This window comes from Onychomys torridus, chromosome 3, assembly GCF_903995425.1.
Source record: "Onychomys torridus chromosome 3, mOncTor1.1, whole genome shotgun sequence".
Taxonomy (NCBI): Eukaryota; Metazoa; Chordata; class Mammalia; order Rodentia; family Cricetidae; genus Onychomys; species Onychomys torridus.
In genome coordinates, this window is record NC_050445.1 from 31,108,257 (window position 1) to 31,121,794 (window position 13,538).

At 44.4% G+C, this 13,538-nt stretch overlaps 1 protein-coding gene across 2 annotated transcripts in view; it reads right to left on the minus strand.

The window, feature by feature from the left end:
- Positions 1-13,538, minus strand: part of Tbxas1 (thromboxane A synthase 1) — a 172,235-nt gene that overhangs the window by 62,715 nt on the left and 95,982 nt on the right. For both annotated transcript variants that reach the window (XM_036182150.1, XM_036182151.1), the window contains one exon: positions 2,243-2,331. In XM_036182150.1, coding sequence (XP_036038043.1) covers positions 2,243-2,331 — 89 coding nt within the window. The remainder of the gene's footprint in view (positions 1-2,242; positions 2,332-13,538) is intronic.

Sequence of the window (13,538 nt, forward strand, 5' to 3'; positions counted from 1 at the left end):
TATTTATTGTTATTGTGTACACGCACACGGTGTGTGTATGTATGAGTGTGCGCATGAGGGGGGCATGCGGCCACGGTGCACATCACATGTCCGTTCTTTCCTCCATCTTCCACCCTGTCATCTCCATCATCAGCACATTGAAATGGCACGCATTTGCGTGGGGGTGGTCGGCCTCTTTCTTTGTGTGGTTTTTAAAGATCAGACTTGGATCACTAAGTTTTCTAGGCTTCCCTTGACCTCTGAGCCACCACACCAGTCCTGAGACAGAAGAGGGCAATGGATCCCACTATAGATGGTTGTGAGCCACCATGTGGTTGCTGGGAATTGAACTCGGGACCTCTGGAAGAGAAGCCAGTGCTCTTAACCGCTGAGCCATCTCTCCAGCCCTCTTTTTGTTTTCTTGCAGGCATTGCCATCTTCAGGTCGTTTTAAGGACGCTAATAACTGGGTTATTAATAGTCTCCTATAATTATAACGTCTGTGTGTGTCGTGGATACAGACACGTTTAGATCCTCTTCTGTGTGAGTTCTGCAGCCACCAGCTCGTCAGTGGAGAGTAAATGCCGTGACTGATGGCTCTAAAATTCTGACTGCTCTTATTGAAGACATTTCTACAATCGATCACAGATTTCCCTATTGAAGCAAAAGCTATGCGTGACTACGGAATGCCATTCCACCAGACCCTCATACTTAATGATTGCAGAGACTGAAGAGTTATTTGCTGTGCTTCACTAGCTGAGGAGGCCCCCTTATCTTCCTCCACCGTCTGCGCAATCGGAGAGATTGTGGATGAGGAGCTCTGTCAACAGTTGGACACAACGTAAATGTTGGCATCGGCTATGTTGTGATTTTATTAGCAGTGATAATTCTGAGTCAGCTGGGCCTGCTCTGCAAGCGTTCTGGTCCCAGCCTGCTGCCAGCCATGATTGAGCAGAAAGCATATAAAGGTGGCTACGAGAAAAGTCAGGCACTTGAATTGCCAGCTGTATAGACCCAACATCACTCTCCTGCCCACCACTGAGCTGTGGCTGCCTCTGTGCATAAATGATCCACTACTTATTTATTTATTAGTTTATTTAACTCAATGGAGAATTGAATCTAGGGCCTGAACATGCTAGGTAAGCACTCTATTCTATTGAACTAGATTCCCACCTACCCTCCACTTTTATTTATTTATATATTTTTAGAGATTTAGTTATTTATTTTATGTGTATATGTGTTAGCTTTAGTGTATGTATGTATACTACCACATGCCTGCAGTCCCCTTGGAGGCCAGAGAAGGCTTTGGATACCCTGGAACCGAGTTACAGACAGATATGAGCCACCTGACATGGTGACAGGAATTGAACCCATGTCTTCTGGAAGATCAACAAGTGCTTTTAGCTGCTGATCCATCTCTCCAGCCCCTTAACTTTTTATTTTGAGATAGGGTTTCACTAAGTCACCCAGGCTGGTCTTAAACTCACTCTAGCCCATTCAGACCTTGAACTTGTAACCTTCCTGCCTTTGTTTCTAGGTCAGATCATATGCCTTGCTTACATAACTTTTTTAATTTTTAATTTTTTTTTTTTGAGACAGGGTCACAGGTATCCCAGGCAGGCCTTGAATTCCCCATGTAGCCAATATCCAGAATACGGAGCTACATGCAAGGTATCATGTGGTGTCGGGGATTAATCCCAGGGCTTTGTATATGCCAAGCAAACATTCTATCAACTGAACTATAGCCTCAGCCTCATGACTCACTTTTTTTTTTTTTTTTTTTTAAAGACAGGATCTCACTGTGAATCCCTGGCCTGGAATTCACTATATAGACCAGGCTACCTTCAAATTCACAGAGATCTACCTGCCTCTACCTCCCAACTGCTGGGATGAAAGGCATGTGCCGCCACATCTGGCCTCACAATTTTTCTTGATGTGAAAGTGTAAGTACTTTCTCCAAAGTCCCTGTCCTCTCTGCTGTAGTGTGTCTTGCCCATTTTGTCCACGGAGGTCAGAGGACAGGTCTATTCAGGGACTAACCACTGCCTATTTGGAGTCTCCTCAGCAGATGACATCCCTGGCTCAGGTTGCTTTGTTTCTTGGTTTAAGTGGGTTTCTCCTCATTAGTCAGCCCATCCATGCTGTTGGGAATGCCTGCCATTTCCAGTTTGCTACTCCCAAGGTAATTGTCCAGCAATTATGTATCATCACAAGAAGCAGCCACTCAGGGCTGTGACTTCTCACCTGTAATGGAGCAGCCTTACCTCTGGATGTCGAATGTGTCTCTGGCTGCTGCGTAGTGTTTTAAGTGAGCCAGGAGACGTTCACAGGCTTGGCTGATGAGAGGTGTCATCTGTTAATAGATAGCAGAGGTGTAATTAGGGCATCGTGCCTAAATCGGCTACAGTTGATGGACAAGGTTACACGCAATGCTTTCTGGGAAAACAGAATGTATTTCAGAGGTACTTTGTACGAGGCTAAGATTAAGGAAGTATCCACAATATCTGTAAATCCAGTGTCTGTAAAGACCTATTTTGAGCTTAAGCAAGCTTTCTGTGGCAGAAGCACAAGAGAAGAAAAGCATCAAAGTAAATCTGGTGAAGTAATTATGGAAGTGATCATTAAGTGTTTAGACAAAACTTCAAATCAGCGCTTGGCTTCCTGACATGTGGTTAGCATTAGGAGCAAGTAGACCACACTCCATATGTCCTGGCCCTGGCACTACCCCAAGTCCATGCATGCTTGCTCCAATTAAGTCTTCAGATCTCCCACCAGAACATAGAACCTCGGATCCAGAGGACCTGAGGGTCAGCCGCTTCAACTTCTTAATTAACCCAGAAGTTATCGTGATGGTGTTTCTGAGAGATGGTTTTTCATTTGTGTTTCAGCTGCTTAAACTTTCTAAGACAGGGAAACTCTTGACCCGCATAAGGCTGTTGCTGGCTTCTTAATATTAAAATATTTTATCGTGTAAAGTGTCTAACACCAAGAGAAAGGGCTGTGTACACCTATGTAGTGCCAGCTGGCTCCAACACATTCTGATTGCAGATTTGGCTGCCCATCACTTTGACTTCCAACAGGATCGCTCGGATGGGTAGAACTCCTTATAGCCTTTTATTCTTGCCTATGTATCTGAGAGGCCAAGCTCGAACTGTCAGGGGGTCATTTGAACTGGCACACGTTCTAGAACAGCATCACAGCCGAGGCAACATGCTATTGCAGGTTCTTCTGAACATTTATGGAAATCATACTTAGAAATGGTGCCTGATGTTTAGTTTTCATTACTATTATTTTTAAGAAACTTTAAAATTGTATTTAAATTTAAAAAATTTAGATTTGTTTTATTTTATATGCATGAGTGTTTTGCCTGTATGTATGTGCACCCCATGCCTGCCTGGTCCTCAAGAGGAAAGAAGAGGATAGCAGGATCCCCTGGAACTGGAGATACAGGTAGTTGTGAGCAGCTATGTGGGTCCTGGAACCGAACTCAGGTCCTCTGCAGGAATGACAAGTGTTCTTAACCTCTGCCCAGCCCCCGTCCCATTTTACTTTTAAGATTATGTGTGTGCATGTCCATGGTGGGGAGCATTTCAGATACCCACCAGAAAAGGCCCTGGGGCATCCTGGAGCTGGTGTTACAGGTAAGTCACACAACACAGTTGCTAGGAACTGAAGCTGGGTTCTCTACAGGAGCAATATGCTCTCAACCCCTAGACCATCCCTCCAGCACCTGGTTTTCAGTGTTTTGGTGCTAGAATATGAAGTGTCTGAAGTTAGGGGAGGTTTTTGTCTGTTTGTTCTATTAATTTTTAGTCTCTCAAACCTGGCATATGTAATTATGTGTTGGATGGATGGATGGATGGATGGATGGATGGACAGATAGATGGATTTCAGTGATTATGCAATACCTGCTCCTTACTCTTCAAATATTCTTTTGTTTGTTTGTTTTTGTTTTTTCAAGACAAGGTTTCTCTGTGTAGCTTTGTGCCTTTCCTGGATCTCACTCTGTAGACCAGGCTGGCCCAGAACCCACAGAGATCCGCCTGCCTTTGCCTCCCAAGTGCTGGGATTAAAGGTGTGCGCCACCACCACCTGGCTGCTTAAGACACTGGGAAAAATTATAGATGTTAATCTACTTGTCAGAGATATGTTATTGGATTGAGACAAAATCCAGCTCCCTCCTTTACAATTTGGATGTTAAGTATCCCCTTAGGATAGTGTGAGAGGTCGTGAGGCTGGGCCTAGTAGAAGGTCTCAAGGCTATTGGGAATGTGTCCTTTAGGGGACTATGGAATGAGTCTTGGCTGGGCGGTGGTGGCACACGTCTGTAATCCCAGCACTTGGGAGGCAGAGCCAGGTGGATCTCTGTGAGTTTGAGGCCAGCCTGGTCTACAGAGCTAGTCCAGGACAGGCTCCAAAACTACACAGAGAAACCCAGTCTTGAAAAAAAAAAAAAAAAAACAAACAAACAAACAAACAAACAAACAAACAAACAAAAGCAATGAGTCTTTTCCTCACTCTCTCCCACTTCTGGCCTGAGGTGAGGGGTTTTGCTCTGCCATGTGTCATCATGGGCCACCACAGAAGCAAAACAAAGCATCCGACCAGTCACACACTAAAACCTTTGGAACTGTAAGCCATCCACAACCACCTTTTCTCTTTCTAAGTTGATGGGCACCAGTGTTTGTGATAGTGACGGGCAGCAGACTGGTACCTGTTACAGTGATCTCTCTGGTTTCATAGTTTGTACACCTCTCTCTGCTCTTATTGCTCCTCTTCAAAGAAGTTATTCTCGAATAGCAACCCAGAGGTGGAACACGGTCCTATTTCAGGCACTATCTAGTAAATAGTAAATTAATCACATTCTGTGATCTTCATCCTGTAAGCCAATAGCAAGGTCAGGTTTATGCTGACCATTGCAGAAGACACAACTCACAAGCAAATATCAATGTTCAGGCTGACGAAAGCCACAATGTCTTTTTCCCATGAATCATAACTGCATGCAACTGATTCTTTAGCCCTTAGGGTCCTTTCATTAGAAAGGCTTTGCATTTCTTCTTAAAAATTTTTTCCTATATTTTTTATTATTTTATTTTATTTTTTTCTATTATCAGCTTGATACAGTACAAATTCTTATCCTAATAGTGAAATGTTTCACTGAGGCTTGCCCAGTGATTGAGTAATACCAAAACTTATTATAAGCCACAGTCATCCTAGGGTCCCCCCTGCTATGTAGCCTCCCTGGATCTGTGGGTTGCAGTCTGATTGTTCTTTGCTTTATATCTAGTATCTACTTATGATTGAGTACATACTATGTTTGTCCTTCTGGGTTTGGGTTACTTCACTCAGGATAATTTTTTCTAGTTCCATCCATTTGCCTGCAAATTTCATGCTGTCATTGTTTTTCTCTGCTGAGTAGTGTATATGGACCACATTTTCTTAATCCATTCTTCAGTTGACAGGCATCTAGGTTGTTTCCAGGTTCTGGCTATTACAAATAATGCTGCTATGAACATAGTTGAGCATGTATCTTTGTGGTATGGTTGAGCATTCCTTGGGTATATGCCCAAGAGTGGTATGGCTGGGTCTTGAGGTAGATCAATTCCCAATTTTCTGAGAAACCGCTATACTGATTTCCACAGTGGTTGTACAAGTTTGCACTCCCACCAAAATTTTTTTCCTGTATTTTTAAAAAAGTTGTATCTGTGTGGGTGTTTTACCTGCATATATGTCTATGAACTATGGGTGTACAATGCCTGAGGAGGCCAGAATAGGGCATCAGATCCCCTGGGACTAGACTTACAGACAGTTGTGAGCTGGAAGAGGAACTGGTCCACCACTCCATCTCTTCAGCCCCAGGCTTTGCATTTCTATTGCCTTTATTTCCATTAAACGTTGTCTTCAGCCGTTCCGGGAAGAATGATCCCCTAAACTGCCCTAAAACCCTGGGCATGGTGGAACAGCTGCTGAGATGCTGGAGGGATGTGTGGCTGTGTTGGGTTCCTCCCTTTCACGGCTCCCTGCCAGCTGGCCTCATCTGCCCTATGGGGACACACTTCTGACAGCAGGGCTTCATTACCTGTACTGGTGTGGGAGCCTTGTAGGAGAGAGCAGCTCTGAGAAGCCCTGGGGCATTCCTGTAACTCAAAGTGGAACACTGGCCATTCCTTCTTTGTTCCATTGAAAGTTTGGTAATGTACCTTCTAAGTTTTCATTTGTCTCATGATTATGCAGATTGGCTCAAGCGCAGGCCTGTGATACTTCAGGTGTCTGCAGAATTTTCAAACTCTTCTGGCCAGTCTGAATGAACCTAAGTAAGTACTCAGCCTGACACCACCTTCGCAATAGTTGGCAGGAGACCTTGTCATGGATTGGCTGAAGCAGGAGTGTCATGGACCCAGCTATCTATCTATCCTGAAGTCCATTCAGGAAAGAAATGCTTATGGTGAGTCTGATTTGCTTTTGGTGACTCTGTATCAATTCTTCATGTCTGAGGGATTTTTTTTTTTCTAAATTCTCACAAACTATCCACTGAAAAATCCATCGTACAAGAATGTGTGTAGATGGGTTCCTTAAAATGTCTCCCAGGCCATCATTCCCAAGAAATCTGACTTCCCTAATATTTGGAGAACTCAATGCTATCTAAACTACATCTCTCTAGCTAGCTTCTCTGGCTGTTATTCTCAAGTTATCTTAGGGAACTTATTTATTACTCAGTATGTGTGTATGAGTGTGCCCATGACACAGTGACATGTGGCAGTCAGGGGACAACTTGGAGCTTGGCTTTCTCCTTCTACCTTGGTTCCCAGAGAAGAAACTGGTCAGCCTGGCAGCAAGCACCTTTACCTGCAAAGTCATTTCCAGCCCCTTCAATTATCCTGGTAAGCTTAGTTTTTCAAGTGAATCTTATTTTAATAAAATACTGAAAATGGAAGGTTTTTTTAAAAATATATATATATTTCAGAGGAGAATTAAAAACAAAACCACTACCAACAGAACTTTTTGGAATGAAAGTCTCTCTAGACACCAAGTGAGACACAGTATACAATTTGACTTATACAAACGTCTCAGAAGCTAGAATCATGGCATGTGTATTAGGAGAGCTCTCTTACACTGAGTTCAAATGCAGACCTGGGTAATTCAGAGGATCCAGGACCAGCTGCCTACCATGGCTTCTCCCATGTACACTTGACTAAAGTGCTTTGTGGCTGGCTGATATGGTTGCAATTTTCTACTATGCCATGCCTATTATCTGTCGCAACTGAATGGATAATGACATTTCTATCTGGATTAATATGATATGAGATGGGGCATGTAATATGAAAATGGTTTAAGAAATAATGCAGAGAAAAATATCACAAGACAGTGGAGCGTGATCTGGATGTTGGCCAGTAGTAGTCATCAGTTAGTTCAGTTTTTCTTTCTGTGCATGCACCACTGTTACAGAATGTCTTCTCTTACACGAGTTACATTCAAGCAAAGGCTCTGTGGGTTGGGCTTGTGGAAAGAGCCTTGTAGCTCCTTCCCCGAGTATTGAGACAAGCTGGTGAATGCGGCATATGTATGGACCAGAAGAAACCCAATGCTCTTCCCCCGATCTTAAGGCAGGCTTTCATTTTGTTGTAGTTCATCCTTGTAGGACAATGAGTGATTTTTATTTTTGTTTTACCCAACATTTTCGAGATGCACATATGTTATACTTTTAATCACATAAAATATTGATACCACTTGATTTTTTTAAGTGGATTTCTTCTGGGGGTTGTTGTGGACTGAATGTGTCCTCCTGAAATCCATATGTTTTTGTTGATCTAATTCCCAGTGTAGTTGGATTGGTGATGTGGCCTCTCAGGAAACCATTAACATTAAATGAAATCTTAAGAATAGGGCCTTGATCCAGAGATGATGGTGTGTCCCTGTAATTACAGCATCCAGGAGGCTGAAGTAGGAGAAGTATGACTTCTAGGCTAGCCTGGGCCACATAATGAGTTTGAGGCCAGCCTGAGCTACACAGTGAGACACTGTCTCCAAAGGGGATCTTGTGAAAACCACAAAAGAGAAGCCACCAAAAGCCACAACTTCCAGGCCCCTGTTCTCCGATTGCAACCTCTATAACGGAGAGAAAACACCTACCTAGTATTTAAACCATCCATTCTATAGTGCTTCCCTATTACAGCCTGAGTTGGCTATGACCAGGGCGACAGTCCAGCGGTCCAACCTGGGTTGTCCCTAGAGGAGACAGTCAGAACATGGGACTGGGTGATTATTCGGTGACTAGGCACAGTTGCTAAGACTAAAGCCTCATCCTTAGTTTGGGGAGAAGATTCCCCAAGGAAGGAAGTTCTTGCTCAGCATGGACTTTATTACATAAATTCAGTGCCTAGTGTTTGTCAAAGAATTTGAAAAAGACAGAAGGTAAGTGGGTGAATTCTAATTCTTAGGAATAGATAGAGAAGGCATCTAAAAGGGAGATGGCCAAGAAAGGGGGAGGCATTCCCCTGCACAGAAGAGCATTCTCCAACCCCTGGTAATGCTCTCCAAAATCTCACCCTTGGCATTCTTCTTGTGGGGGAAGAATTTGACTTGGGTCATTCATACTGGCTCCAATGTCACCGATGACAATGACTCCATTCCCTGGAACTTCGTAGTTGCTTGCCAGAGGCCAAACCTTGGTGAGTTTATATCTTCACCCACAGAATGGGGATAATAGTGCCTCCTTGAAGTGTTCTAACTATGATTATAAACAAAATATGTAAAGCACCTAGCACCGTTAGGAGGGGTCCAAACATGGCACCTGTCCAATGGAAGATCCATCTCCAGGCTGGTTTAAACACTTCGAATCCTCTTCTTCCCCACAGACAGCTTCCCATTGGGCCCACATGTTTGTTCTCATTATGTAAATGCTGCTGATCCTTGATCGTTTGTTTGTTTGTTTGTTTGTTTGTTTGTTTGTTTCGAGACAGGTCTTACTGTCCTGGAACTTGCTCTGTAGACCTGGCTGGCCTCAAACTCAGGGATCTGCCTGCTTCTGACTCCCAAGTGCTGGAATTAAAGGTGTGGGCCATCACTGCTGGCAGGGTTTTATCTGGTCCCAGATGGAGGTGCTGTTTGGGGAAGCTGTGGACCCTTTAGGAAGTAGGATCTTGTTGGAGGAGGTAGGTCATTGGGGTGGGTCTGGAGGCTGGCCTCACTTCCTATCTACTCTCCATTTACTAACTGTAACCAGCTGTCTCTTGCTCCTGCCTTTGTGCCTTCCTTGCTGCGATGGACTGTTTCCCTTAAACTGTGAGCCAGGATCAATCCTTCCCTTCTTAAGTTTCTATTCTCTGGTGTTGTGTCACAGCACCACAAAACACATAACTAATACACTACAAAATATCAGTTAAGAATTTGCTGGCGACCAGGGGGAAAAAGCAGCCATCTTGTAAATTTGGGTCCGTAGAGGGTCATATCATTAACCCCATCTACTTGAAGTGACACATCCCATCTATAAAGAAATTCATTGACATCCCTTTGACACATTGACATGAGATTAAGAATGTCAGACCATCTGACTCCTGTTGCTTTCTCACCAAAATCAGGTCCCATATTTCCTTTGCCCCTCAATATATCTACTCTTAGGTTATAATTTTACTCTCTGCAGATTCAATACTATGAACTCAAGGAAGAAGAGAAAAGAAAGAAAGAAAGAAAGAAAGAAAGAAAGAAAGAAAGAAAGAAAGAGAGAGAGAGAGAGAGAGAGAGAGAGAGGGAGGGAGGGAGGGAGGGAGGGAGGAAGGAAGGAAGGAAGGAAGGAAGGAAGGAAGGAAGGAAGGGAGACTTCAGCATTTAAAAGCCTTTGGAAGTCTGGAAGTTTGGGGAATGGCATCTCATTGAGTGTTGGGAGGAAGTATTTCCCATTCAAGGAGTAGGAAAAAAAGGGTCTTGAGTTTTATGACATTGCTAAAGTGATGTGATCCCTACACGTTGATGGTACATAGCTAGGTTAGTTATTAACCCATGCAGAGAGAAAGACCGAGAATCAGAGTAGAGGCTTGTACCTGATCCCACATCCAGTCTCTGGCAACCTGCCCACACCTGGACCCTGGGAACCTGCCCACACCTGGACCCTGGGAACCTGCCCACACCTGGACCCCGGGAACCTGCCCACACCTGGACCCCGGGAACCCTCCCACACCTGGACCCCGGGAACCTGCCCACACCTGGACCCCGGGAACCCTCCCTACACCTGGACCCCGGGAACCCTCCCACACCTGGACCCCGGGAAACCTCCCACACCTGGACACCGGGGAACCTGCCCACACCTATACCCCAGGGAACCTGCCCACACCCCTTGTCTGCGTTCTGTAGAAGAGATTCTAGATGTACCATTTACTGTTCTCCTCATCTGCTCCGAAAGGATTGCCTCATATGTCTGGGGACATCCGGCATCTTGAAATCTAAAAAGCAGAATGGAGTGCTTTCTTTTCTCCCACCAGTGAGTTCTGAGCAAGTCATTCCTCCACTTCTAAGTGTTTGACATCTCTTGGCTCCCCCTGGTACAGGGCAGTGGCCTCTGCATGCCTCAACCCACTTTTGCAATTCTTTTTTCCCTTGGTCTCTTTCTTGCATGCTGGGTTCCAGCCTGTGACTCCCCCTGTTCTCTGAGCAAGTCCTGTACTGCTCTGTCCAGACACCTGTGTACCTACCTACCTCACAACCTTCTCCCTAACATCTACTTCAGTGAACCCTGAACCTCCCCTGAAGTTCGTGGTCCCCAAAACAAGACAAAGGCTCTGTCGCCACCCTCCACTACTTGGTCATTATGCAGTGATTTACATCTCTTGCTACATTTTCACACTATAAAGTCCTTGAAGATCTAAGTGGACAAATGTGAGAAGTTGACCTTTCTTCCTGTTCGCGGCCACAGTTTTAATCTGGACTAGTCCCCAAAGGTCCCTTCGTTAATGGTTTGGTCCAGGGTGCTGTTGGGAAGGGGTAGAGCTTGAAGAGGTGGGGCTTGGGAGGAGTTCTCAGGATTATCGGGAGGGTGACTTGGAAGGGACTCTGTGGCCTCTGCCTCTTCCCTGTCTTCCCTTTCACTCCTGGCCTCCAGTGGAGAGGCTCTACCCTGCCTGTGTTCCCTTCATGATGCACTGCTGGCCCCTTTCCTGAGCAGAGACCCAGAAGAAGTATGTCCATCATACTTCTGGGGATTGGAATCCCCAGAACTCTTCATTAAAATATCTTTCCCCCCCGGTATTTGCTATAGTAACTCACCACTGACTAACACAACAGGCCTGAGGCCATCCATGTTCAAGAACTGATACAGAAGGGTGAACTATCAAAGAGGGCTTTAAAAATGAATACCTTCAAGTGTTCCAACTGTTGACTAACAAATGAAAACTTAATTCTAGCTAATGAAACTTGTCGCTTCCTTCATCCACTACACCGTTGCTAAAAGCCACCCAGATATTAAAAACATCCGTGACTCATTTTTATGCAAAATTCCCTGCTGATATGCATCAGCACCAGCCACCTAGATGAATAATCAAGTGTCATTTCCAATAAGTCAGAGACTCCTGTCAAGAGTTGTGGCCAATTAGAACTTACTCTGGTGTGGAGGTGGCTGTCGGGTTGCCAAGCAACAGCCAAGCTGTAAAGCACATTTAGATGCTCCTTTCCATTTAACCAGCGGCAAGTTGGGAGTGACATTGATTCCAGCAAAAGAAAGACAAATTATAACCCAGGATGGGGTATCCATGATGAGGAGTGTGTTTTCTTTTAAATGGAAATGGAAAGTGAACATTTTTAAGTAGAGTTTAAACAGTCCATCATTATTCTGATTTTAATTAGAAGATTAGGTGTCAGTAGGATACAACTATGTCTCAGGATAATGGTCTCACGCTGCCAGATAAATACCCAGACATCCTAGAAAATGGGCAACTGGTCAGACAGGGACAATGTATTTTTGGAACTCTGAAGTATTTATTACCACAGCTACTCTGGTTTATAATGACTTTTATTTTTATTGTTCAGAAGGATTAAGAAATAAAAGCAAATATTAAAAGTAAACCACCAGCAGGGATGCTGCCAAGAGAAAGCTGCTTGCTCCAGCATTATTGGAGAACTCTTCTGCTGTAGAAGTCCCTGTACCAACTGCCTGAAGAGTTTATTCAGGGAATTTAAGGGCCAAACAAAGCCCAAAGCCACAATGATGGCTGTAATTGTGCAAAGACTTTCACACTGAAATGGTCCGAGCCACACATTCACTCATAAGCTGGTTGTATCAACTTGAATTTTTTAAAATTGTAGCCATTCTTGAGTCATACGTCTTCTCCCAGGCAGGAAAGGCCTATGGGGAGTAATAAGCACATATGCCTCTGTCTACAAGACTCATACATTATTGACTATGCCTTCCCGACAGGAAACATCTGGATGAAAGTGAAAAATTAGGCAAAGAGCTGCAGCCCTTGGTGCTGTGCAAGATGCCAGCCTTCCTTGTTTGTTTCATGTTGTGGAAACTGGTATCCATGTGTGAGTGGCTTATTCACTTTTGGGTTTCACTTGTAAAGTTGCCTGATCTCTTATATCCGCTGGAGCCTTGGTTATCTGGGTGAGGGAGCAAATGTCACCACTGATAGAAGATTCTCAAGACAGAACAGATAGGGGTTTAACGCTGTTACTGGGAAGTCATGTGTAGAGGTCTGGTCTTTAGGACCGAGGTATTAGGAAGTGCTTTGGACCTTTAATTGCTAAGTTACAGGGAGCCTGCCTTTGGAGGAGACTGTGGGACCCTGGTCTGTCTTTGTCTCTGCTCTGATTCTAGATGTGAACATTTGTTCCAACATGTACTTGTCATGACATGCCACCATCTGCCATTCTCCCTGGAGACCAAGCCAGTGGAGATAATTGATTTTAGACTTTGACTTTGCTAAATTGCAAACTAACTAGACCTTTTATCTTGATAGGTTATCTGCCACAGGTATTTTATTGGAGCAATGCACAGTTGACTAATATGGTGCCATGTCGGCTTGTTGTCCTTGAAGCACTAAAAAGTGAGGCTCCAGTGGGAACTGCAAAGACTTACTTTCCAGCAGCACCATTTGCTCAAGAACAAACTATGGTATTAACTCCCCAGGCTTTTACCTTTTTAAAACTATGAGTCCAGAATAAACAAAGCTAGACTAATAATTAAATGTCTTTTTAATGTGTTAGAGTGCATGGTGAACCTAATCGTTTGTAATATTTTGAGTTATTCAACCATGGAGGCCTTTTCATCCTCAATGATTTCAGATCCCTTTCCTTGGTGCTGTTCGGCTTTCTGCCACTATGAAAAGACACCTGAGACAAGCAATTTATACAGAGAATGTGTTTCTCTTGGCTCACGTGTTTGGATGGTTCAGTCCGTGGTCAGCCAGCCCTATGGTGTGACAGCACACTGTAGCTAGGGATCTGTCCGAGCCAAGCCTCTGACTGCACAGCCAGGAAGAAAGAGAAGGAATCAGATGTTTGGGGTGCCACAGTCCCCTCTCAGGGAGGCACCTCCTATCAACTCCCAGCAGGGACGTGGTGGGGCCCAGC